The sequence below is a fragment of the Oryctolagus cuniculus genome, chromosome 6 (assembly GCF_964237555.1).
Source record: "Oryctolagus cuniculus chromosome 6, mOryCun1.1, whole genome shotgun sequence".
NCBI lineage: Eukaryota > Metazoa > Chordata > Mammalia > Lagomorpha > Leporidae > Oryctolagus > Oryctolagus cuniculus.
In genome coordinates, this window is record NC_091437.1 from 119,314,044 (window position 1) to 119,340,831 (window position 26,788).

At 44.3% G+C, this 26,788-nt stretch overlaps 1 protein-coding gene and 2 long non-coding RNA genes across 22 annotated transcripts in view; 1 reads left to right on the forward strand and 2 right to left on the reverse strand.

Annotated features, from left to right (window-relative positions):
* Window positions 1–8,644: 8,644 nt before the first annotated feature.
* Window positions 8,645–26,290, reverse strand: LOC138849937 (uncharacterized). Its single transcript, XR_011389234.1, has 2 exons — window positions 25,963–26,290; window positions 8,645–13,261 (listed from the first exon to the last, which is right to left on the reverse strand). It is a non-coding gene; the product is annotated as an uncharacterized lncRNA (long non-coding RNA).
* LOC127490596 (uncharacterized) lies at window positions 15,223–25,923 on the reverse strand. The gene is made up of 3 exons (XR_007918660.2): window positions 25,839–25,923; window positions 24,543–24,751; window positions 15,223–15,444 (listed from the first exon to the last, which is right to left on the reverse strand). It is a non-coding gene; the product is annotated as an uncharacterized lncRNA (long non-coding RNA).
* Window positions 19,876–26,788, forward strand: part of PDP1 (pyruvate dehydrogenase phosphatase catalytic subunit 1) — a 159,037-nt gene continuing 152,124 nt past the window's right edge. For 3 of the 20 annotated variants that reach the window (XM_051843904.2, XM_051843902.2, XM_008255741.4), the window contains exon 1: window positions 26,584–26,712. Coding sequence is in view for 1 of the 20 variants with exons in the window: in XM_008255734.4 (XP_008253956.2) it covers window positions 26,372–26,712 (341 nt within the window). In the remaining 19 variants the exon portion in view is untranslated. Of the gene's footprint in view, window positions 26,713–26,788 lie in introns of all 20 variants that reach the window. The other 17 variants (XR_011389231.1, XR_011389233.1, XR_011389232.1 and 14 more) reach the window with 12 other exon arrangements.

A 26,788-nucleotide genomic window follows, 5' to 3' on the forward strand; every position in this document is an offset into this window, starting at 1 on the left:
TTCCACCTGTTGGTTCACTCCCCAAATGGCTGCAACAGCCAGAAGTGGGCCATTCTGAAGCCAGGAGCCAGGAGTTTCCTTTGAGTTTCCCACGTGGGTATAGGAGCCCAAGCACTTGGGCCATCTTCAGCTGCTTTCCCAGGCACATTAGCAGGGAGCTGGATTGGAAATGGAGCAACCAAGAATTGAACTAGCGCCCATATGGGATACCAGCATTACAGGCAGCAGTTTTACCCGCTACACCACAGCGCTGCCCCGGCACTGTGTTTTACACATCAGTCTCTCATGAGGTTGGTAAGCATGAGCCAATCCTCCAGGATGCATTTCCCTTTGGAATTAATAAGGTTGAGTTTCTAGATATCTGAGAACAAGATCTTCCACCACAGTGAATTTGTTTGCTTGTCTGTTTCCCACAAGATATAGGTAACTCCTTGAAAGGAGATTTTATGCTTCCTTATCTCAAATCCCCAGTACCTTGAATAGTACCTAAAACATAGTAAGAGCTTAATACACTTTATAGAATTTATAGCATTGTTCCAAAATTTCCACTGACCTATTTTAGTCCTATCCAATAAAAAGTAATGTGAGCTATATGCATAATTTTCAATTTTCTAGCAACCACATAAAAAGGAAAAGGATTAGATGAAAGGAATTTGGGAAATATTTTTATATTGGACTCCTACCTTACTGCATATAAAAAATAACTCAAAATAGTTCAAAGATTTAAATGTAAAACTTACTACTCTAAAACTCTTAATAGGAAACATGAGTATAAATTTTCATGACCTTGGATTAGGTAATAGTTTGTTAGATAAGATACCAAAGTATAAGTCATAAAAGAAAATTAACAAATTGGACATGATAGAAATTAAAAATTTTTTTTTTGCATCAAAGAGCATCAGAAAGAATGGACCAGTGCTGTGGCTTAGTGGGTAGAGCTGTCACCTGTGACACCGACCTCTCACATGGGCACTGATTGGAGTCCTGGCTGCTCCACTTCCCATCCAGCTCCCTGCTAATGCTCCTAGTAAAGCAGTGGACGATGGCCAAAGTGATTGAACCTTTGCACCTATGTGTGAGAGCCAGATGAAGCTCCTGGCTTCTGGCTTCAGCCACCTCCAGGTCCACCTCCAGCCCTTGTGACCATTTGGGGAAGTGAACCAGCAGATGGAAGGCCTCTCTCTCTCCCCCTCTATTTCTCTGTAACTCTGCCTTTCAAATAAAAAACAAACAAACAAACAAAAAAGAGCACCATAAAGAAAGTGAAAAGATAACCTACAGATACTCTCTGGCAATAATTCACCAACACCATTGCTAAAATAATTTGATTTCCATAGTGGTTCTGAATATTAAGATTCTAAGAGCATGTGGGAGTAGTCTCCCCTCTCATTTTCCTCTGATCCTGTAATTTCTCTCGTGTCAACCACAGTGATGTAAGGTAGAGTAGCTTTTAATAAAACATGAGGTTTTAATAAAAGATCAGACTTCTCAGGGAGCTATTAATCATGGATATCCCTCCTGGCTACTCCTTTGATTACTCTGGGGTTTCCTCCATCTTCATCCTCATCTTTCTGAGTACTTCCATGTTTTCAGGTCCACCTTCTGTCCTCTCTCTTTCTGGCAGTCTGTCTCTAATCTAGGTCTCCTCCTCCAACACGTGTTTCTTATCTATCAGTTATTGCTAACGCCTTGTCACATAGGTGCTGGATTGAGGACAGAAACTATCACTCATACTTGACTGGATTCTGTCATTTTGATCAGTAAGAATTGATTGATCTCATTAAGCAATAGTTAGTGAAATAAAAAAGTTTCTGAAACAATTTTGTTTGATTTTAATGTTTTAGAATCCAATAGCTTATTCTTTTGGGATTATAAACTTCCAGTTAATTACCCTGAACCCATTCTTAGTTTGCCTTATAGAAACAGCCGTCACCAAAAATTCTATTTCTTTTGTTATCTTCATGGCAATATTATTTTTAGAAATGAAAACCTTTACATACCAGCCTTTATTTTCATTGGCTAAAACATTCCATCTGCTATTCTACCTCCATAACATCTAACTTTTTTTTTTTTGACAGGCAGAGTGGACAGTGAGAGAGAGAGACAGAGAGAAAGGTCTTCCTTTGCCGTTGGTTCACCCTCCAATGGCCGCTGAGGCCGGCGCACTGCTCACTAACATCTAACTTTTTAATTATTCAGACCGTACACTGAGATTGAGTATTAAAAAGCATTTATGGCCGGCGCCGCGGCTCACTAGGCTAATCCTCCGCCTTGCGGCGCTGCCACACCGGGTTCTAGTCCTGGTCGGGGCACCGGATTCTGTCCCGGTTGCCCCTCTTCCAGGCCAGCTCTCTTTTGTGGCCCCGGGAGTGCAGTGGAGGATGGCCCAAGTGCTTGGGCCTGCACCCCATGGGAGACCAGGAGAAGCACCTGGCTCCTGCCATCGGATCAGCGCGGTGCGCCAGCCGCAGCGCGCCAGCCGAGGCGGCCATTGGAGGGTGAACCAACGGCAAAAAGGAAGACCTTTCTCTCTGTCTCTCTCTCTCACTGTCCACTCTACCTGTCCAAAAAAAAAAAAAGCATTTATAAGTGGTCAGGTGATTGGTGCAACAGTTGACGCTTGGGATACCTGCATCCCATGTCAGAGAGCCCACACTGAGTTCCAGCTGCTCTGCTTCAGATCCAGCTTCCTGGCAGCACACATCCTAGGAGGCAGCAAGTGATGCCTCTAGTACTTTGCCCTGCCACTCACACGGGAGACCCAGACCAGGTTCTGGGCTTCTGGCTTTGGCTTGGCCCCGTTCTGGCTGCTGCAGGCACTTGGGGAGTGAACCAGTGAATGGAAGATCTCTGTCTCTTGGTCTGACTCTGCCTTTAAAATAAAATAAATAAATAAATAATTTATTTAGGGGCCAGTGCTGTGGTGCAGCAGTTTAAGCTGCCGCCTATGACACTAGGATCCCATGTGTGTGCTGGTTGGAGTTCCGGCTGCTCTGCTTCCAATCCCAGCTCCCTGCTAATGCACTTTGGAAAGCAGCAGAAGATGACCCAAGTACTTGGGCCCCTGCTACCCACATAGGAGACCTGGATGGAGTTCCAGGCTCCTGGTTTTGGCCTGGTCCAGTTCCAGCCATTGTAGCCATTTGGTGAGTAAAGCAGCGGATCAAAGATTCTCCCCCCACCCCATATATATAATCTGCCTTTCAAATAAGTAAATAATAAATATTAACTAATTTTTTTTTAAATCAAGCTATGAAAAACATGTCAGTGGAGTTGCAACTTTAGAACAAGGTCTAGCAGTTTCTTGTAAAAATTAAACATATACTTTCTCTAAAATTCAATAATTCTACTCCTGGGTATTGCCATGAAAATAAAAACATATATGCACAAAAAAACTCGTACAATAATGTTCATGGCACTTTATATGTAATAGCCAAAGAGCAGAGACAGATAGGTAGCCATCAGTAGAAGAATGCACACACAAACTGGGGCAGAGTTACACGAAACACTCTTGAGAAACAAGGAGAAAACCAGTGGTACAAGCAGCAACACAGAGGACTCTCAGACTTGTGCTGTGAAAGAAGCCTTCCATAATGCAGTTTGCAGCGCAAACTGACATTCTAGAACAGGCAAAACTAATCTATGCTTTAAAAAAAAAAAAAAAAAAAAACAACCAGAAAGTGACCATCTCTTGGGATGGTTAAGGATTGATACTGACTGAAGAGGCATGAGGCAGTTTTGGAGTGAGAGTAATGTTATTTTGATACAGAACTCAGTTATACTGGTATGGGTGTTTGTCAAAACTCAGAGAATATTGGATTAAAATATGTGCATATCTAAAAGACAACTGTAAGTAAAATTAAACAGTTAATGAAATGCACGCTGAAATATTTAGGGGGAATTGATGCCTGCAACTCACTTTAAAATGTATCAAAAATAGGCCAGCGCTGTGGTGCAGTAGGTTAATCCACCTGTGGCACTGGCATCCCATATGGGCGCTGGTTCGAATCCCGGCTGCTCCTCTTCCAGTTCAGCTCTCTGCTGTGGCCTGAGAAAGCAGTAGAAGATGACCCAGACGCTTGGGCCCCTGCACCCATGTGGGAGACCTGGAAGAGGCACCTGGCTCCTGGCTTCGGATCAGCTCAGCTCCAGCCGTTGCAGCCATTTGGGAAGTGAACCACTAGATGGAAGGTCTTTCTCTCTCTCCCTCTCACTGTAACTCTTATCTCTCAAATAAATAATAAAATATTTTTATTTTTTTAAATATTTTTAAAAGATAAATAAATAAACTAAAAAAGAAAATGTATGAAAACTTATATGGATTGATGGACGGATAGGGATGATAGATGACAGCTTTGTGATACAGCTACTACCACATTATGATAGAATCCAGGTGGTGGGTACATGCATGCTTAGTGTTCTTTTTTTTTTTTTTTTTTTTTTTTTTTTTTGACAGGCAGAGTGGACAGTGAGAGAGAGAGAGAAAAAGGTCTTCCCTTTTGCCGTTGGTTCACCCTCCAATGGCTGCGCTGATCCGATGGCAGGAGCCAGGTGCTTCTCCTGGTCTCCCACGGGGTGCAGGGCCCAAGCACTTGGGCCATCCTCCACTGCACTCCTGGGCCACAGCAGAGAGCTGGACTGGAAGAGGAGCAACCGGACAGAATCCGGTGCCCTGACCAGGACTAGAACCCGGTGTGCCGGTGCTGCTAGGTGGAGGATTAGCCTAGTGAGCCGCGGCACCGGCCATAGTGCTAAATTCTTCCAAATTTTCTGTATATTTGAACTTTCATAATGAAACACTGAATAAAAGTTTATTATCTTCTCTTCCAGCATCAGTGAATCCTCCTCTTCACATTCCTTTGTTCCTCCCAGTTCCTGGAGGCAGAGACAGCCATGCCCTACTGCTACCCATGGAGTGCTCTTGGTGGACTCTGCTCAGAGCATGACTCTCCTGCTCTTTCTGCATCTCCCATCTGAAGTTTCTTGTAGGGATTTATTCCTTTCGATCTAGAGTGCGTTTGAGTCATCAGAAGTCTCCTTTCAAAATGCAGATATTCCTAGGTCAGGGAAATAAATTAAGCCTGGAGGGATTTACTAGTCAAATAATGGAAATTTTTAATGGTAAATAAAATAAAGAAGATAAGAACAAGAAAGAAAAACAGAGAATCTATGTGGGAGGTTGGCGCACATCAAAACTGAACTACCATGGACAATTTTTGCCTGGAACTGAGTTAAAATGGCAGGGTTCGTTTGTAGGGAACTTGTCCAACCTGTGGTCCTCAAGTCCTAACAGCCAGAAGCTAGAAATAGGTTCAAGATAACAGTCAGCAGCAACAAAACATTTCTCCAGCTCCAACCTCGCTTGTCCATTAAGCTTCAGTTCTCTCACTTTTCTACTTTCCATTGTGGGAGGCCTGAGAGGGTGTCTCACGTCCACTTGAGAATGAACCCTGTCCCTGCCTTGGCCTGTTAAGGCTGCAAGTTCCTCTTGGACATTCCATCAAGGTCTGGGTTAGAGGCCTGGGTGGTCTCTCCCACATCATTTATGATTCCAAAGTAGAGTCAACCCATACCCCTGCTCAGCCACTCTTCCCTTCTGAATTCCAAGAGCAGACCCTAATGAGGAAAGTTCCTATTGACCTCTAAAGCCCTGTGTGTCTTCCCTAGAAACATCATTGAAACCCTGTTTTGTTCTAACTGTAGCCATTTCTCCTCAGGTTTTGGGTGTAGATCATGGAGGCAGGACTGGGACCATCTGTAGGGTGGTCAAAGTTTCTGTAGACATAAGAAAAATCAAAAGACTATGCAGACAGAGGTACTGCAAACACCTTAGGCCAGAGGACACGGGGATCCGGCTGAAATCACACACAGCTCAGGGAAACATACACTTCCCAGCACATGCAGAGCCTCGCTGATCCAGAATTCTCTACATCCTGTGATTTATGTACTGAAAATTACATAAAGTGGAATATCCCATCAGGGTTGTCTGGCCTCTCAGACCTTCCTTTCCCAGAGATTTCTTGTCTTTTCTTCCTTCCCTTTCTGAGAGTGCACTCCTTAGTTATTCAATGCCCTGTTTCCGAGACAGTGTGCTATCCTTGCACCAATCTAAATTCTTAGCAAACAATTCACGTACTGTGCCTCCCTACTTTCAGGCTTTGCCTTCAAGACCTGTTTAAAATCTGTTAAGACCTCAGAGCACAAATTCAAGATTGCTTGGGTTTTTACCTTCCTGGATTGCAGCACTAAATAAGCCCAAATAAACTTTTCATTTTCTAATTGAGTTGTGCCTCAGTTTCTTTGTTGTTCCCTTTTTTTTTTTAATTTATTTGATAAACAGGATTACAGAGAGAAGGAGAGACAGAGAGAAAGGTCTTCCATCTGCTTGTTCACTCCTCAGATGGCTAGAACAGTTGGAGCTGAGCCAATCCGAAGCATGGATCTTCCTCTGGGTCTCCCACACAGGTGCAGGGGCCCAAGCACCTGGACCATCTTCTCCAGCTTTCCCAGGCCATAGCAGAGAGCTAGATTGGAAGAGGAGCAGATGGGACTCTAGCCAGGGCCCATATAGGATTCTGGCATCGCAGGTAGAGGCTTAGCTCACTAAGCCACAGCACTAGCCCCACCTCAGTTTCTTTTAAAGGTGAAAAGTTGTGCTGAGATTATTCCATCCCTTATCACTGGCTCACTAACATGGGCAATCTTTTGATTCTCCTTTAGTATGAATTCTCACTTCCCTCAAGAGGTTTTTTTGTTCCTTCATGCTTATCGGCCTGTAATTGTCTCCCCTTCTATTTGTTTTCAGTCAAGATTGAATACTAGGAAGATCCCACATGAAATGATTGGGATGGGAACCCAATCTCAGAATAAAAACAAATGAATATGAGCATGGTCATGTGACTTGCTTTAGTCAAAGATGCATTATCAAGCATGACTCAAACAAAGGCTTGGACATAGTGTGTGCATTGGATGCTGCCCTCTTTGACTGATTTTGGAACCCAGAACCCAATAAAAAGTTGAGATAGCATGCTAGATGGTGCAGACACATGGGCCAGTTGCCGCTGCACCATAGCCAACCACCAGTCATGTGCGTGGGGCTATCCATGATCAACTGATTTCTGGCTGACCCATTGGCTCTTTGTAGTCTCATAAGTAACAGAAGAACCACCTAGCTGAGCCCAGTTCACAGTGCAAAAACCTAGAGTCGCAAGCTACTCATTACTGTTGTTTTAAGTGCCTAGGTTTTATGTTAATTCATTATGTAGCAAAAAATAACTGATACACTGTTGGAAGGGCAGAAAAAGGAATGTGGTATTGGTGGAATAAGCATCTGAAGGGAATGTGGGATCGATGGCACAAGCATCCATAATTGATTGAGGAGATAAGACCTAAAGTCCTTTTCAGACACTGAAAAGGCTGTGATTTGGTAAGAAGATTCCAATGTCTATAGACAGTGTAATACATACAATTTATTTAGTTTTCTTTTTTTAAAAAAAGATTTATTTATTTATTTATTTATTTATTTGAAAGGCAGAGTTCCAGAGGCAGAGAGAGAGAGAGAGAGAGGTCTTCCATCTGTTGGTTCACTCCCCAGATGGCTGCAACAGCTGGAGCTGTACTGATCCAAAGCCAGAAGCCTGGAGCTTCTTCTGGGTCTCCCACATGGGTGCAGTAATCCAAGCACTTGGGCCATTTTCTACTGCCTTCGTAGGCCATAGCAGAGAGCTGGATTGGAAGTGAAGCAGCTGGGACTCGAACTGGCACCCAAATGGGATGCCAGCAACTGCAGGTGGCAGCTTCACCCAGCATGCCACAGTGCCTGCCCCTTTTTTAGTTTTCAAATTCAAAGTTTATTTGAGAGAGAAAGGGAAAAAGATCCCACTCACTGGTTTACTTCCCAAATGCCTGCAATGGGTGAAACTGGGCAGAAGCCAAAACTGGAAGCCAGGAATGCAATCCAGCTCTCCCATATGGATGACAGAAACCCAATCATTTGGGTCCGGTGTTGTGGTGTAACAGGTGGAGCCACCAATCCCATATGGATGCCAGTTCAAGTCCAGTTCCAATCCAACTCTGCTGTTGTCTGGGAAAGCAGTAGAAGATGGCTCAAGTCCTTGGATCCCTGCACCCATGTGGGAGATCTCTAGAAGGCTCCTGGCTCCTGGCTTTGGATCGGCTCAGCTCTGGCTGTTGCGGCCTTTTGGAGAGTGAATCAGCAGATGGAAGACCCTTTCTCTCTCTCTCTCTCTCTCTCTGTCTCTGCCTCCCAGGGTCTGCACTAAGAGGAAGCTGGAATTCGAAGCTGAAGCTGGATATTGAACCCAGGTACTCCAGTGCGAGACATAGGCACCTTAACCACTAAGCTAAATGCCCACCCCATACATATAATTAAATTTATAATCTAAGACCATGTCTTCTCTTACCCTCTTTTACACTGTAAATCTCAGAGGTGTACAATGTGAGACCATGAGAAACTACTACTGATTATCACACACACTGCTCTTGTTACTTCTTGGCCATGTCTTGTCGTATTGCCACAAAGGCAGTACCTTGCTTGAGTTGTATACTGCTCATAACTTTTGCTTTGCAAGATTCACATTCCAATCCTGAATTGGAGCTGTAGGCATTAAAAAAGAGTTGAGACTTATGCATGAATTAATTTTTTAATAAAAAGATATTTAAATCACTTGCGAAGTCACAGACAACCATAAAAGAATGCAGATGCTATAATGTTAAAGGAAATTACCTCTAGGCTTCCATCCAATACAAGGCAATTTTCAGTGACTAAGACAGAGGTCTTGAGGATAAGAGGCAATAATGGAAATGCTGACAAACCCATAACTCCCACTGCTGAAGCAATGGCAAAGACCAGAATAACAATGACACACTGTGATTTCCCAGTGTTCTTACCTAGCGGTGGCAGCAAATGACAAAACAGGCTTTCGTAAGGACATTATAATTAAATCACAAACTGTTTACCTAAATCATTTTTGAAGGGAAAAACAGCACTATTGAATTTTAGGTAAGATTTCATTTCACTGAAGTTTTTGCTTCCTGCTCCCAAGTCTCAGATTTCCCAGATGGGCCACCACCTTATCCTGATTTGCATACCTGGGGTCCACCTGAGGCCACAGGGAAGGCAATGCAGGAGGGGGCCGCCATGTCTGTGTACGTAACATGTGCACTAAGAACTGCAGATGGCAGTTCTGGGAAAATGTCCTTTTTCAGTTCCCCCTCCCCTGCTGATGACACAGTTTGCTTTTTGAAGTCTGGGGCCATCAGCAAAGAGTGTGGACAGAGTCTCATCTCCATTTATACTCCCTGCTGCCTCCTTGGCTTGCAAGTCCCCCAAGGGCCTCAAAGGTTCTCCTCCTTCTGATACCCAGAGCTGACCCAGCAGGAGGGGCCTGGGATGAGTTGGAAAGCACAGCTGCCCTTGTTCATCACAGAACGTCCTCTCTTCTTATCTTGCCTTTTTTAGCCTCAAGGACAAAGACACAGAGATGATTCTTGATTTTCCTCATTAATCTGCTCCAGCTGGCAGTCTGCCCAACATCTGAAATCATGTGTGATGTAACAATTATCTTTTTCTAATGCTAACATCTCATTTTCTGTAGTTTTATGGAATAACAGGGTGGGAATTCAGCTTAGAATGTTTTGACCCATAATCATTCAAACAAATAAAAATGAGGACAAAGAGAATTATTGTGACAAACAAAATAAAAGTTTTACATGAATCACGATTTCCAGAGGCCACATGGCTTATCTGTTTCATAATGACCCGGAACCTTCTCCTCACAGAGTCCCTCTTGGCAACTTAGTTGCCCAAGGCTGACTAATGCATGGACCTAGAACAAGTGGATACTCAGACTGCAGACTCCCAGAGCTGAAGGGACCTCAGAGTCCATTTGTGTTCAGTAGCTCTGAGCATCCTCCAAGCCTGTTTAGGAACGTGAGACAAAAATGGAGAGTGTTATGTCTTGAAATGAGTCCCTTGAAGATATGTTCAAGTGCTAACACCAGATCCTGTGAATGTACTGTTATTTGGAAATAAGGTCTTTGCAGATGTAATCAAGTTAAAGACGTAGTCTCCAGGGTGGATCCTAATCCGATATGACTGGTATCCCTATCAGAGGAAGAGATACTGAGACAAAGACACCCGAGGGGGAGAACACCATGGAATGACAGGCAGAGACAGCAGTCGCTTGTCGAGAACTGCTGGCAACGCTGGAAGGTAGGAAGAAGCAAGGAAAGCTCCCCCCTTATAGGTTTCAGAGGATGGTAGTCATCTGATTCTTTGATTTTGGACTTCCAGCTTCTGGAACTGTGAGACAATCAGTCTATTTTATTTTTATTTTACATTTATTTATGTACTTGAAAGGCAGAGTTACAGACAGGTGGAGGGAGGGAAGGAGGGAGGGAGGGAGGGAGGGAGAGAGAGAGAGAGAGAGAGAGAGAGAGAACTTTTCTTCTGCTGGTTCATTCCCCTGATGGCTGCAATGGCTGGAGCTGGACCAAACTGCAACCACGCACCTTCTCCAGATCCCCGACATGGGTGCAGGGGCCTAAGGAACCGGACTGTCTTCCACTGCTTTCCCAGGGGCATTTAGCAGGGAGCTGGACTGGAAGTGGAGCAGCCAGTATTCAAACTGGTGCCCACATGGGATGCTGACACTGCAGGTGGTGGCTTTATCTGCCACACCACAGCGCTGGCCCATCTTTGTTTTAAACCACTGTGTTTGTGGTACTTAGGATAACAGCCCTAAGAAAACATTTATAGAGAGGTGGGGTCAACGGAGCCGGCGATGATTGATGCCACAGGAGAGCACGCCCTGAGGCTCCCCATCCCAGGTGTCTGTCCATTCTTCTGGGCTTATTCCCCTGTAATTATTTCCTTAAAACATTCTTGTCTCCTCTCACCTTTTGATATTTAAAAATTTGAGACCTATGGATAAGTTGGAAGAATAATTCAATGAGAACACTATCCCCTCCTCTTGTTTCACCAACTAACAAGTTGCTATGTTGGTTCTTCTCCTCTTTCCATATGTTTAATTTATTCTTGAACCATGTAAATGTTCCAAATCTCTTGACATTTCACATCTACAACACTCAGTGGGTGACTCCCAAAAACACAGCACTCTAATTCTTAACAATCAGATTCCAAGATCTTAAAGTCATACAAAAGTGATATCTAATTAAATAACGAAGTTCCATTTTCTCCAATGGTCACTTAAATGCCTTTGCATATATTTTCTTCCTTCTTCCCATCCCTTCTCTATTTATGTTATGAGGTTTTATTTCATGTTTTGTGTTTTACAACACTGACATTTTTGAAGATTCCAAGCCAGTTGCCCTCCTTAATGCTTCACAATCAATTCACATCTACTTGCTTCCTCATGATTACATTCAGGTTAGACATTCTTTGGTGAGAATTTTACCACTATGCTGCTGTGTATTTCTCATTGCATCTCACCAGGAAGAATATGATGAAAGTCCATAATCGTCATTATTGATGGTGTCAGCTTCATTGCTTATGGTAGTATCTGCCAGATCTTCCCATTGTAAGGGCACCCCTTGCCTCACTGTAATTAGTGAACTCTCTCTCTCTCTCTCTCTCTCTCTCTCTGCGTGTGTGTGTGTGTGTGTGTGTGTGTAGGGAGTAATATGAGAAAATATCTGTTCTTAACTACTTAATACTACTTAATATCTAGAATTAAAACAAATGTCTTTAGATATCACTCCACAGCTGAAATGTAACACCTAGCATGTCCTGCTTGATTTACCACATTTTTTAAAAAAGGGGTGGAAGTGAGGTTAAGGTTAACACTAGCCCTCTTTCTGTACAAACCATTGGCCTGCAGATATCGGAAGGTCATTCTCCTGGCTTTACTGGCTTGCATAGTATTACGGAGGTTTTGGCCTCACCCAAGTTTGCTGAGCCTTACTAAAATGTGTTGAAACTTAAGAAGCCACACCAAAAGTTAAGTATATTAAAGAGCCAGCACGCAATGACATTAGGTAAACCAGGTTGCTTCTTGGCAGGTCAAGGCTGAAGTGTCACAGACGACACAGAGCTATTCTATTACGCTTGTGGCAGGGTGGCATTTTCCTTGCTGGCTATCAGAGAGAACATGAACTTGAGAAAGCCGGACAAAAATAGATCTCAAAAGCCATGACAGTCATTTTTAAGAGGTCAAAATTACTCTCTTCTTTAACTGGAAGCACTGAAAACACACACCTAAGTCATGGGGTGAAAATTAAACACAGCCCCAAGACCACCCTCAGGGCATTCCTAGGCCACAAGAGAACTGGGTGTGCAGTGGGATTCCTGCGGAATCTTTTCTGTGTCATTTGCCCTACCAGGTTACAAGTTCCATGAGAACTGGGTCTTTGTCCTGCTTAATCTCCCCTGTGCAGAACAGGCTCTGGGTGTTCAGTAATTATTGGGTGAATGGATTATCGACTAAAAGTAGTGCTCTTAGATGTTAGGTCAATTCCACTCTCCCTAGACTTCTCAACAAGAGATGTAACCTCATGACTCTTCTACCCCCTTTTAATTTAATTACAAATTAGATTCTCTGGAGTTACTGATAACATTTGTCTAGAAATACTGTGATATAAAATTTTCATTAATTTGCTTGCATATATAACTAACCAAAATAAATGAACTGCCTTATAAACATTAGTACTTTTTTTTTTTAAATTGCTCATGAACAGGTGCTTTAGTTTCAAGGAACCTGAAAGAAACAACTAGAACACATCAATCAAGACTCTCCAGACTCGAAGTTGGTAGAAGTAAGCAGGAGAAGAGAGGTGGCAGGAGAGAGGCACTTTTCCAACAGGAAATAGGAATAATACAAATTGTAATGCAAGATGACAAGTAGCTGGTGCTTATTGCAGGTGTATCACCTCTGTTCACAAGAGCCCTGTGAAGTAAGGACTATTGTCTCCATTGTAGAGAACAGGAAACAGGTTTAGCAAGGTTGTGACTTGACAAGTTTTTCTTTTTTTGCTTTTTTAAAGATTTATTTATTTATTTGAAAGACAGAGCTACAGAGAGAGAAGGAGAGAGGCAGAGAGAGGGAGAGAGAGAGAGAGAGAGAGAGAGTGTTCTTCTGTCTGCTGGTTCACTCCCCAAATGGCCACAACAGCTGGAGCTGGGCTGACCTGAAGCCAGGAGTCAGGAGCTTCTTCCAGTTCCCCCACGTGGGTGAGGGGCCCAAGGACTTGGGCCATCTTTCCCAGGTGCATTAGCAGGGAGCTGCATTGGAAGTAGTGCAATAAAGCCTGTTATTTATAATTCATGTCTGGCAAGTTTTCAAGGAAATCATTGATCATTTCTTAAAGTACTTATCTTGGGAGGAAAGTCAGCACAGATAAGTTGCTATAAGATCACTGCCCCAGAGTTGAGAGAGGAATCCCTATGTTCTTAAACATCTTTTTCTTTTTTTAAAAGATTTATTTATTTATTTGAAAGGTAGAGTTACAGAAAGGCAGAGAGAGAGAGAGAGAGAGAGAGAGAGAGAGAGACAGGCCAGTGCTGTGGCACAGCAGGTTAATGCCCTGGCCTGAAGCACCGGCAAAGACCTGGCTGCTCCTCTTCCGATCCAGCTCTCTGCTGTGGCCTGGGAAAGCAGTAGAAGATGGCCCAGGTCCTTGGGCCCCTGCACCCATGTGGGAGACCTGGAAGAAGCTCCTGGCTCCTGGCTTCAGATGGGCACAGCTCCGACCACTGTGGCCAACTGGGGAGTGAACCATCGGATGGAAGACCTCTCTCTCTCTCTCTCTGTAACTCTTTCAAATAAATAAATAAATCTTAAAAAAAAAATTGCCACATTAAATGTGCAGATGTGGGAAAAAAAAAAAAAAGAGAGAGAGAGAGAGAGTTCCTAAACCAGTTTCCATGTTTGCAACAGCCATTTTTCATACCCACACCTGACATCCTCTACCGCTGCAGCCACTGGTTTCCCCTCTTCCCCGTGAGCCCCAGGAAACATGAAGAAACATATTCCATGCCAGTTTTAAAAAATCAAGTGCATATTGTTTTTCTTTCTTATAATTTCCCCTTAATGCACGTGTGGTTAAACAAAGAGCAGGGACTCTTTTATAAAGTAAAATGTCTCTTTTCCAACTCCAACCCATATGTAATTATCGGTAACGAGGCTTCTTATCTATAGGATTATAAGAACCAATAAATGAATGAATAGATGAAAATGTAGACTGTTACAATGTTGCCAAGTTTCATTCTGTAATGAAAGGAAACACATTATAAATCATATCACCATCAGAACCTTGCAAAACAAAGGAAAATCTAGGAAAACAAAGAAAATATAACAGGAAATGAGGAAACAACAATTTCAGGGTAAATGATTCTTTTTAAATCACAAAGTTAATTTATTTACAGAAACAAATCAGTCCTTTTTTTTTCTCCCCTTACCCTGCCACTACTCAGTGAAAATTCCATTATTATCCTAGGACCCGCATTTGGAGGCCACTGTTCTAAGGGTCTTTCCCAACATCTGCAGGGAGAAAAGTCCCCCTCCCTCCTGGCATCTTAAGTGAGCACCTCTGTTATGTCATACAGTTTCATAATTATTTCTGCTCATATTCATCTAAAAGCTACACCACAAATTTCCAAAGACACAAACACTTATCTTCTTGTTGAACATAGCACAAAGCTGAGCACACAGTACACTTAGAGTGTTTATCGAATTAGTTCTCATAAGTCAGTCAAAAGAGAAGATCCTCTCCCTAGATACATCTGATCACCTTATGCAAACTGGCATACAACAACAGGCCCTGGAGGGAAGTCCCAGGTGTAAAGAACGTTATAAGAACAGTCAAATGCCCCAGGTAGGGCAGGCATTTGGCAAAGTGATTAAGATGCCTTTTGCATCCCATATCAGAGTGCAGGGTTCAAGACCTGGCTCTGCTCCTGATTCCAGCTTCCTGCTAACACACACCCTGTGAGGCAGCAGGTGATCACTCAAATGGTTGGGTTCCTGAAACCCTTATGGGAGACCTGGATTGAGTTAGTTCCTGCCTTCAATCTGACCCAGTGCTGGCCGTTATAAGCATTTGAGCAAGTCAACAGATGAAATCTCTCTCTCTTTCTCCATTTCTCTGCCAATGAATTAAATTTATTTTTAAGTTTTTAAAGGCCGAAGACACATAGCAATGGCTTGCAGATTTAAATTAAATGTGAAATAATAAATACCATTGTTCAGAAAAGCAAACAAATTTATTTGGTGTTGTGTTTAAACATTGACAGTAACATCAACCTATATGCATTTCAAATGAAAATAGAATTTCCAGATGCAGAATAGAATAAGAATCCTCCAAAGGTAGGGTGATAGCCAGCAGCAAACAAGCTCCTCAGTGCAGGCCATTTATTGGTGAGTCATGAATTTGTGTCTGAAAACTGAACACTGAGCCAGCAGTTCCCTGCAACCAGGAAAACAACACTTTATAATTTATTTCCCTGACAAAATCTGGCTATAGTTCAGCAATGCAGTAAAATATGTTCCATAAAAATATCTTTATGAGTTTTCACTTTACATCGAAAATTTCTCCTTATGAGATGTGGAATTGCAAAAGTTTTATGTTTTATACATACAAATTTCCCATGACCATAAAAGTACGAGAAATTAAAATTACAATCAATTTTTTCTTTCACTACCAAATTCAGAGAATGGAGGCCTAATGTTGTATTAAGTTAACTTTATTGGCCGGCGCCCCGGCTCATTAGGCTAATCCTCCACCTAGCGGCGCCGGCACACCGGGTTCTAGTCCCGGTCGGTGCGCCGGATTCTGTCCCAGTTGCCCCTCTTCCAGTCCAGCTCTCTGCTGTGGCCAGGGAGTGCAGTGGAGGATGGCCCAAGTGCTTGCGCCCTGCACCCGCACGGGAGACCAGGAGAAGCACCTGGCTCCTGGCTTCGGATCAGCGCAGTGCGCCAGCCGCAGCACGCCACCCGTGGCGGCCATTGGAGGGTGAACCAACGGCGAAAGGAAGACCTTTCTCTTTCTCTCTGTCTCTCTCTCTCACTATCCACTCTGCCTGTCAAAAAAAAAAAAAAAAAAAAAAAAAAAAAAAAAGTTAGCTATTATAACTCCTTAGTGGTATCTAAAAGTTCAACTGTGTTGTGTTGGCTTAAGGTTCAAATCTGGATCTACATTTAGTAGTGATTAAATAGAGCTGAGGTTACACAAAGCAGTATGAGTGAAATTGCCTCAGCACTGGCAACTGCAGGCAGGATCAGAGGAAAATAATTGGAAATCCAGAATGTCAAATTTGCTGATGTTCATTGCTCTTGTCTTCAAGACCACAGGAGTGGAAACAACTCTGGGGGTCCAACCGGAGCGTGTCTGGATCCAGTGCTGCTTTCAGCAAAGTGCACGCTCCACTATGCTATACTCATGGTAGGTGGCAGCTTCCAAGATGGCCCCCAGTCCTTGCCACTAGGGTGCGTACCAGTGGGATCCCCTCTCACATTTCACCAGGGTAGTTTTGTGTGATCAGGACACCCAGTACCTCCAAGACTGCTAGAAAAGACACTGCAGCTCCTGTCATGGTCTCTCATCCCCTTTCAGATCACTCATTTTGGAGACAGCCAGCTGCTGTGTTGGAAGCAGCCTCACATGGTTAGGAACAGAAGCATCCTGCCCACAGCCGAGTGAGCTGGGAGCATCTCTCCAGCCCCAATCAAGCCTCCGGATGACTGCAGCCCTGGCTGACAGCTCGAGTGCAATCTCAGGAGACCCCAAACCACCAGGCTAAGCTGATTCTTGACCTTCAGAAATGAATGAGGTAAGAAATGTGTGTTGATTTGTGCTAATTTGGTTGGGGCAATTTATTGCCCAGCAATAGATAAAACATCGTCTTCATCTTGGGCAAGTTAGACAAATGAATTGAGCCCCTGCTTCTTCATCTATAAAATGAGGACTAATCTACATGGAAATTTATTTATATTTACTGTCCTTTGTTCCTGAAAGAATTTATGACTACTTTTAGGGATGCGTAAAATACAAGACACCATAAATTAAAAGGACAGGAAAATGAGGGTGGGGATATAAAACCCAGACAAGAAAACATGGGAAAAAATAACATATTATACCATCCTGCAATTGGGCCACAGTTCTGCATCTGAAACTTTGAATAGCTTTCCCCCTTCTCTCTCTCTCTCTCTCTCTCTCACACACACACACACACACACACACGGTCAGGTATTGATTCAGTTCAGAGTCCAAAAACTAAAAAAAGAACTAAAGAAAAAAAATGCAGCTACTTCAGAGACATACATGATCCTTATTACTAACAGGGATGAGAATTTTCCCGGAGTGCTGTCCTGTGTACCATCCTTTATATTCTTACTGCCATCATTCAGCTCTACATTTTAATTCTTGATTCCCATACCATGGCAGTAGTGCATAGCTATTCCCAACCAAACTATGATACAAAGCATTGTCAGAGCACTGTCTCTCTACCACAATTCAGTCCAGTGTCAAGTTGGGTTTAGACTGTAGAAAGATTGGACATCCTTGAAATTAAGCACTTTCCAGAGTTAAGATCGGGCTGTCTTCCTCATCCCTACATTCTGCATTTCACACTACACAGCTCCACACAGATTTGCTTCCTCTCCTTTCTGGGCCTTTCTATACTGTAGCTCCCATCTGCAGTTCCGAAACCTCCACCACCTCCTTTCTCAATCCCAATCTCATTTTCTAAAAATGGCTGATTCCAGCTCAGAGAATTCAGTCTCAGAGTTGGAGTGTCTCTAACAGTCACTTTGTCCAATTCTCAGCTTCATCCATGCCTCATCCACTCACCCAGCCAACACTCACCTCCTAATCCCAGTTAAAAACAAATGTGATTGGGATCAGCTCAGAAAGAGGTCACAATTTATACAGAGGGCCAGGCATGTAAAATGATCACAGTGACCAAGACATGAACAAAGTGCTTTTGGGAAACATTCTTTGTCCCTCATTGTGTAGATTCTATCTGAATACCTTTAATAACAGAAAATTCATTCTCTTAAGGAAAGGCTGTTCCATTCCATTTCAGAAAGCTATAACCACATAAAATTCCATACTGAGTTGAAGTCTCACTTCCACACATCTAGGCCAGTTTTTTAACTCCTGACTTTTCAAAGACAAATCTAAATTTCTTTTCATATAACTCATTAAAGCATGTGACGACCACACTATGAATATCCCTAAATGTCCCCTATGTCGTGATTTTAGACTCTTTCTCCTGCTGGCAGCCCTTCCTCTGGCTATACTTAAGATTTTTTATGCCCTTCCATCTTTGGTAGCATTTCATCAAGGCAAAATGGAAGGAGACCATCATCTCCTTTGTTCTTATCTTAATGCAACCTAAGATAACATTTACCTTTTGGGGGAGGGAAGGGGATACCTCTGCTACATTGCTGCTAATAGACAATCAAAATTTCTCATGATTCCTCTTTTCTCTCTCACACACCCCTAAGTGATTTCTCCTCTAAAAACCTGCATGTAGCACAGGGTTTGAATGGCTCATACCTGGGCTTGTTGCATTGTTGTCTATTGCTAGTTACCTAGATATTGGGTTTCTTGAGGGTAAAGATACTTTTATTATTCATATTCTCTTTTAATAAGTATATGAATGAATGAATGAACGAGTGTTACAGCGAAAGAAGCACCGTGGGATTCACAGCAGCAGGCCCACAACAGTCTCCAGAACCTGTGAATACGCTGTTTCCTGGCAAACAGGAATTAGGGTATGCCTGGAACTCAGGCTGCTAATCAGATGCCCTGGATTATCCTGGTGGGCACACTGTAACCACAAGGTCATTTTAAAAGGAAGGCAGGGGGCTGGTGTTGTGGCACAGCCTGTAAAGCTGCCACCTGCAGTGCCAGCATCCCATAGGGGCACCAGTTGGTATCCAGCTGCTCCACTTCTCATCAAGCTTCCTACTAATGGCCTGGGAAAACCAAGGGAAAATGATGGAGTATGTGGGCCCCTGCTACCCAGATGGGAGACCCCGATGAAGCTCATGGCTTCGTCCTGGCCCAGCCTCAGCCTTCGCAGTTATGTGGGGAGTGAACAAGCAGACGGAAGACGTGTCCGACTCTTTCTTTGTTTCTCTGTCTCTCTCTCATGTGTATGTGCATACACTCTGTAACTCTTACAAATAAATAAATTAAATTAAATAAATGGAAGGCAGAGGGGGAACTCAGAGTCAGAGAGTGGTTTGCAGATGCAACTCAACAAGCTTTGAGATGAAGAGAGGAGCTGTGAGACGGCATGACAGAGCTTCTCAAAGCTCAAAAAGGCAAATGGGTTCTTTCCTGGAGCTTCCAGAAGGGATGCATTCCTGGTGGTAACTCCATTTTAGCCCAGAGACAGACAGTTCAGACTCTGGATTTGCAGAATTGAAAGACAATGTGTCTGTGTGTATGTATTGTCTGAAATCACTAAATTGGTGGTAACTTGTTACAGTAGCACTAGGATGCTAATTTAAGGGCTAACATTTGTGTTGGCATCTCATTCACTTTGCCCCTTAAAAAGAAATAATAAAGAAGAAAAAAAGTTGAAGTTATTGGGCAAATTTTAAAATGTTACCCAGCTAGTGAGAAGCAGAGCTTGGATTTGAACTCAGGTCTCTGACTCCAACTCAAATTCACTTCACAAAACTACGATGCCTTAAGGAAAAAATTATTCCTGAGTAATTGTCTAAATATTCATATCATGACTAGAGACCCAGAGTCCACTGTTCCTAGCAGAAACTTGATACGTAACAGCTTATTATCAACATTCTCCTTTCATTCACTGTCTTCCTCTCTTTGAACTCCTATCTCCAGTTAATACTGCTTAAAAATAAAAGTAACATCCTTTTTTAATATTTATTTTATTTATTTGAAAGACAGAGTTACAGAGAGAGGTAGAGACAGAGAGAGAGGTCTTCCATCCACTGGTTCACTCCCCAGATGGCCGCAACGGCCAGAGTTGTGCCGATCCGAAGCCAGGAGCCAGGAGCTTCTTTCGGGTCTCCCATGTGGGTGCAGGGGCCCAAAGACTTGGACTATCATCTTCTGCTTTCCCAGGCCATAACAGAGAGCTGGATGAGAAGAAGAGCAACCAGGACTAGAACCAGTGCCCATATGGGATGTGGGCACTTCAGGCCAGGGCTTTAACCCGCTGCACCATAGCGCCAGCCCCAAAAGTAACATCCTTAACTGAACATTAACTTATTGCTTTTGATAAATCAAACTGTTCATATCATGTAATAAACTATAGTTTTATTAGTAGGGTGACAAATGAATATAGATTAATTTACAAATATGTATAATATCTGGCATCCAATTTAAATATGCTTCTACAAATCACATTTGGTTCTGAAAAACCACAAGCAAAGTCTCCAATGCTATAACAAGAGTAGCTATTCAGCAGTGATACTCACTATGAAAACTGTATTGCTTGTTACAACAAGCATGGGTGGGAGTTCTGAAATTATAAGGATAGAATTTTCCTTCAAATTCTTAATGAAAATGTGAAACCCACAAAACTATACTTAATTGAACACACATTCTGACTTTAAGCCCTTTAGAAGCCCAAGGAATAGATGACACATTCATTCATGAAATATTCTCCAAGCATTCATCTGTTGCGACGTGCCACTTTTTTCTTAATTTAAAATGAGCTCATTTATTCATTATTGAGGACCTATTCTGTGTAGTGGTCAATATAACATAGTACGAGTGTACCGGTGGTTCTACTACTTCCTCCTTATGTGACCCTGGGGCAAACTACCCTCACCAAAACTCCACCTCTCTTCTGTGAGATGGATGTAAGGCTAACACCTACCTCATAATCAAACAACACACTTAGAACAGGAGGGGGTATAAGGGAAGACCCACCATCTGTTGGTTCTAACATGCCAGGCTATGGATTTATATTGGAGCATAAAAGAGACATGGTTCTACCCTCTGAGAAGTTCACATTCTAGTAGTTTGAAGCAAAAATTATAGTTTCTAAGAAATGTGCAGATAAGAAGTTATTATTTTTGAGTCCATAGGTTGGGGACCCCCGAAGTCTGAAGATTGGTAGAGCCTGCTAAGAAAGCACCCAGGACCTGGCACTACTGGAAACATACCCCAATCGAGACTCACCCCAATGTTCTAGCTCTCCTGAAGCCCTTCCTCCACCTTCCACCTTCTACATTTTGGTGAGTCCATCTACAGAATTATACTGAATGAAAAATTAGTCTTGTCAGATTGTCTGCTGTCCAGACAAGAATACTAACCCCCAACCCTATCTGCTCACCCATGAACATCATCCTTAGCCAAAGATACTCTCATTGACAGAAACATTAGAAGTACAGACAGTCCCTGACTTATGATGGCTTGATGCATGATTTTTCAACTTTACAATGATGCAGAAGTGATATGCATTCAGTAGAAACTATACTTTGAATTTTGATCTTTTTCTGGGCTGGGCAGTGGCAGCAGCCCTAGCTCTGCCAGCCCTGCCATCACAAGGGCTACAATATACAGTACTGTTAAGCTGTGATGTTCAGGTGGTTAGGTATATTCAATGCTTTCTTTTAAGATTTTATTCGAAAGGCAGAGTTACAGTGCAACATAGAGAGGGAGAGCCAGAAAGAGGTCTTGCATCTGCTGGTTCACTCCCCAAAATTGCCTCAATGGCCAGATGGGGCCAGGCCAAAGCCAGGAGCCAGGAGCTTCACAGGGATCTCCCATAAGCACTTGGGCCATCTTCCACTGCTTTCCCAGGGACATTAGTGGGGAGATGGATCAGAAGCGGAGCAGCCAGGAGTCGAACCAGCATCTATACAGGATGCTGGCATTGCAGCTATCAACTTAATCTGCTTATGCACCAAATGTATTTTTTATGATTTGTTTATTTGACAAGAGTTACAGAGAGAGAGACAGAGACACTCCCCAGATGGCCACAACAGCCAGGGGTGGGCCAGGCTGAAGCCAGGGGGTCTGAAACTCTAACAGGCAGGAGCCCAAGCACGGGCCATCTTTCACTGCTTTTCCCAGGTGCATTAGTAGGAAGCTGGAATGGAAGTGGAGCAACCAGGACATATGGGATGATGGCATCACAGGTAGCAGCTTTACCTGCTCTGCCACTGGCCCCCAAGTCCATTTTGACTTGCAATATTTTTTTTACAGGCAGAGTTAGACAGTGAGAGAGAGAGAGACAGAGAGAAAGGTCTTCCTTCCATTGGTTCACCCCCCCAAATGGCTGCTACGGCCTGGCGCGCTGCGCTGATTCGAAGCCAGAAGCCAGGTGCTTCCTCCTGGTCTCCCATGGGGGTGCAGGGCCCAAGGACTTGGGCCATCCTCCACTGCCTTCCTGGACCACAGCAGAGAGCTGGACTGGAAGAGGAGCAACCAGGACAGAACTGGCACCCCAACCGGGACTAGAACCCAGAGTACTGGCGCCGCAGGCAAAGGATTAGCCTAGTGAGCTGTGGCACCTGCCGACTTGCAATATTTTCAACTTAGGTTGGGACCACTCTTGCCCCATAGTTGATGGGCATCTGTATGTGCCAGCCACACAGGCCCAAAGACATATAACCCTCTTGCTAAAAGCACCTGCACCTCTAAATCAAGCAACCTCAGATACACACTTTTTATGTTGTCACATTCAATGAATGTGCAGAAATTTCCTGCCTGTTGGCTAGGAGAGTTTTATCCCAATTTTGGAGAATGAAACTTTTTCTTCCTCTCAAACGTTCTGTTGCTTCATAAATTCTCAAGAAATTGGTTTCCTTTTCAAATACATGAGACAAGTGTAAAAGCACCCAGAACAACCTCTGGTCCAAAAGAGACGAGCCACTACACAGCTCCAAATAATTCAATCTCAAAGACACAACTCTCAACACTGAAATGGTAGTAAAGAAGGTACCGATGGTTTGGTGACTTGGTGATTATTGCATTTCCAAGCCAAGAGCTGTAGGGAAATGGGAGCTATAGTTTATGGTGAACTAGTTTCTCTCCCCTCTGACTGCTGATCTTGGCAAAGGCCACAGTAAGTCAGCAACCATCAGGCTGACAGCATCTCAGGCCCACATGTTATCTATTTTAAGCCTCTTGGCTGGCCCCACTGAGATTGCTGGACTATCTCCACCTTGTGAAAGCTAACCTTCAACACCCCCAGGGGTCTTTACACCTGCCCACAAGAACACTAGACCAATCTGGTCAAACATCTGCTCATTTCCAGGTTTACTCCAGGGCAAGAGAACAACTACACGTGAGGCACCCTTTTCAGGAATCGGCATTTTTGGTATGACAGCGAGCAGTCAGATAAACAAAAAGCCCCATTTTTATAGAATACTCTATTTGTACCACATTCTTTTGAAGCCCTCTTCTCTCTCCTTGTCTGCCATTCTCTACAACAATCCTGAGTATGTTTCAGTGCTACTTTTCAACACTTCCAGTGTCAAAATATCAACAGGTGTTCTGGAGCTACAACAGTCTGTGGGGTCAGAGCAGCAAACCCAAGGACCTGCCCTAGTTCTGGCCAGCTGGCCCCATGATAAGAAACAGCACTTCTGAAGCAAGCCTGTTGGTTGGCCGAACAGTGCTCCATCTAGAAACAGAAACAACAGGTCAAAGAGGCATCGAGGTTGGCAGTAAAATCCCCATCCAGTGGTATGGGCAGCTGGTATCTCTCGGAGGACTATTTATAATACACACACCACTGAATCATACAGCTCTGCAACTGGAGAACAGAACTTAAACCTCTAAATGAGAGAATTTCAAACCCATCTTTCTGAGGAGGCTTTCTCCTGATTTCAGAAACACATTGGCATTCAATTCTACGGGAATGCTTTAGACTGTATCTAGTGGTGAGAAATATCAGTTTTTTGAGAGAAGGTGTTATTTTCAGAAATAGGTTATCCAGAATAAAGAAGATCAATACTACTTTGGTGTGAAACCCAGGTGTGACATTTCCTTTGCAGCTCTGAAAATGATTTGAAAGAGATTTCAAAACTGCCCTGAAGGGGCCTCAGGGTGCTGGTTCAAGTCCCAGCTGCTTGGCTCCCAATCCAGCTTCCTGCTAATGTGCCTTGGAAAGCAGTGAATGATGGCTTAAGTATCTGGCCTCCTGATACCCACGTGGAAGACCCAGATGGAGTTTCTGGCTCCTGGCTTCAGCCTGGCCCAGGCCCAGCAACCATCTGGGGAGTTAATCAGCAGATGGAGGATCTCTTTCTGTGCCTCTCCCTCTCTGTCACTCTGCTGTTCAAATAAATAAATCTTTTTTGTTGTTGTTGTTAAGTGCTCTGAATAATGGCAATGCCAGTATGGGATAAAAGCATACACTTCCATGGTTAACCACTTTGATCAAGACCTATACATTCCACAGTCTTATTATTCTATTTCACAAACATCAGAAAAAGTGTTAGAGACAGGGAAGTCTACTACAAACTTCTTGTCTGGGTTCTCAGGCATAAACTCTTAAAAAAAAAAACACACACTGACCACGCATGCCTATAATAATAGCTAATACTTACATATACAGTACTTACTATGTGCTGTGTAGTTTTGTTAGTGAATTATCCATCTACTCAAAACAGTCCTGTGAGTTATTACTTTTTAATTCTTATCTTGCCCATGAGACAACTGGGGCATGCAGAGGTTGCCCAAGACCACAAAGTAAGCTGCAGAGTTGGGATTGGAACCAAGGCAGTCTGCTTCCAGCTTTGCTTTTACTAGGTTGCCTCATCCTACTCTGCCTCTGAGACAAGAGAAAAGCAGTTATCAATAGGGAAAAACTTGCAAATTCATGAGCTCATTTGAGAAGCAAAAATCAGAGAAGTCAGGCAGATGGACCCGTGTGATCTAGGAAGAGAGTCACACAGATTAGCTGCAAGTGTCCCATGGCCAGCCCAGTAATGGGCTGGAGGACTCTTCTCTTACAGAGGAGAAAGAAGGCAGCTTGGAAGATCCAGGAGTTATGAGGAACCACTTTGAATATGTCACACTCTTCGTTTAATATAAAAATCAGATAATGTAAGATTAATAAAAACAACTCTAGGGATGCACATTGTAGCGCATGGGGTTAAGCCACCACTTGCGATACCAAAATCCCATGTTGGGATTGCTTCTGCTCTAGCTTCCTGCTGAAGCAGCCTGGGAGGCAGCACAGGATGGCTCCAGGGACTGGGTCCCTGTTACACAGTGGGAGACCCAGGTGGAGGTCTTGGCTTCTGGCTTTGGCCTGGCCCAGCCTTGATTGTTGTGGACATTTGGGGAGTGGAATAGCAGATGAAAGACCTCTTTCTCACTCTCTTCCTCTGTTGCTCTTTCAAGTAGATGTAGATAAGCATTAAAAAAAAAAAAAAAGACAAAACTCTATAGTACTGCAACACAAAATTTTATATCCAGCCCACATCATTTTGTGAACTTTATTGGACAGTAGGCAATCATGTGACTAAATCAAATTCAGCTCATTGGTTAAACAGCAGGCAGGCTAAGGGCAATGATCCACCTGACACCATCTCCAAGGAAGCCCTTGGAACACACTGTGCCATAAAGAAGGGAAACGTGTGGATGGAAGTACGCGTACGACTCAGGTGTCTTCTGTTTAAGCACGTCCAATGCCAATGCCACCCTAAGTCTAATCTCATCTCACAGACGCAGAAACAGAGCTTCACAGAGAGACGGAAAACTCATCACTGGCAGTGACTCAGATGCAGGGCTTCCGACTCCAAGTCCTGTAATCTTCCCACGTCTGCAGGAGGCATTCTAGCCCTCCTCGTCACCACGCAGGGAAAACGAGACAATCTCGATTTCAAAGCCTTTCAGGTAACAGGATCACACACCTGTTTGTACAGGGGGTAGAACTTCCTCTTGTGGCTGCCTGGACCGGGTTCCTCCCCTTACCTGGACCTGAGGGGTGTCCAGAAAACGATTAAAAAAAAAAACAAAAAACAAAAAAAAAAAAACCTGTGAGTTAACGGTCCTAAAATGTGAAGTGCAACGTGGTCGTGCGTGAGTCAATCAACAGGTACCCCAGCGGTCCTCCGTGAACCACAAGGAGTTTAGTTCGCCGTTGCACCGGGAGCCGCTCCCGCAGCCTACCCAGCGAAGCCTGCACTCACAGGTGAAGCGCTGGGGACGCACGGCCGCTCTCCCGCCGAGGTGCCAGAGGTTCGCGGAAGCCCGCCCAGCGGGGAGCAGTCCGTCCCCGTCGTCCCACGCGCGCCGAGACGCTGGGACCGGCCCTGGAGCTTCCCCATCCCCCGGCACGCCTCCAACTACGTCCGGCTACACTGACCGGCGGCCAAAAGCACCGCTCCGCCCCATCTTCCTCCCGCTACGGGCCGCGGCCGCGTGAGGCGGGACTAGGGAGCCAATGGGAGGCGCCATCGAATGGAAGGGATTGTCTGACCCCGTGACGTCACAAAGCTGGAGGGGAGCGCGCTTCTCTTCCGCCCCCGCCCCCCCCAGCCGCGGCCCGCTCTCCGCCTCCCCGCCCACTCGTCACTGTGCAGCCAATCAAGAGGCCGGAAGCGCTCCGGCCCGAACGTACGGGCGGGGCAGGGAGGCGGCCTGGCGGGGCAGGGGCGCAGAGTGGGCCGGCCGGGGGCGAGGTGCGGCGAGCCGCACGGGGTTGCGTGGAAGGAACGCCGAGTGGCGCCACCGCTGCCGCAGCCTCCTTGTGCGGAAGAAGCGTCCGGTCTTCTGCCGTGCCCGGTTCGTATCCCCTGCTCCCGGCTCCTAGCTGCCCCGTCCGGAATCCTCCTCCTCCACTGGTCCAAAGTTGTGAGGG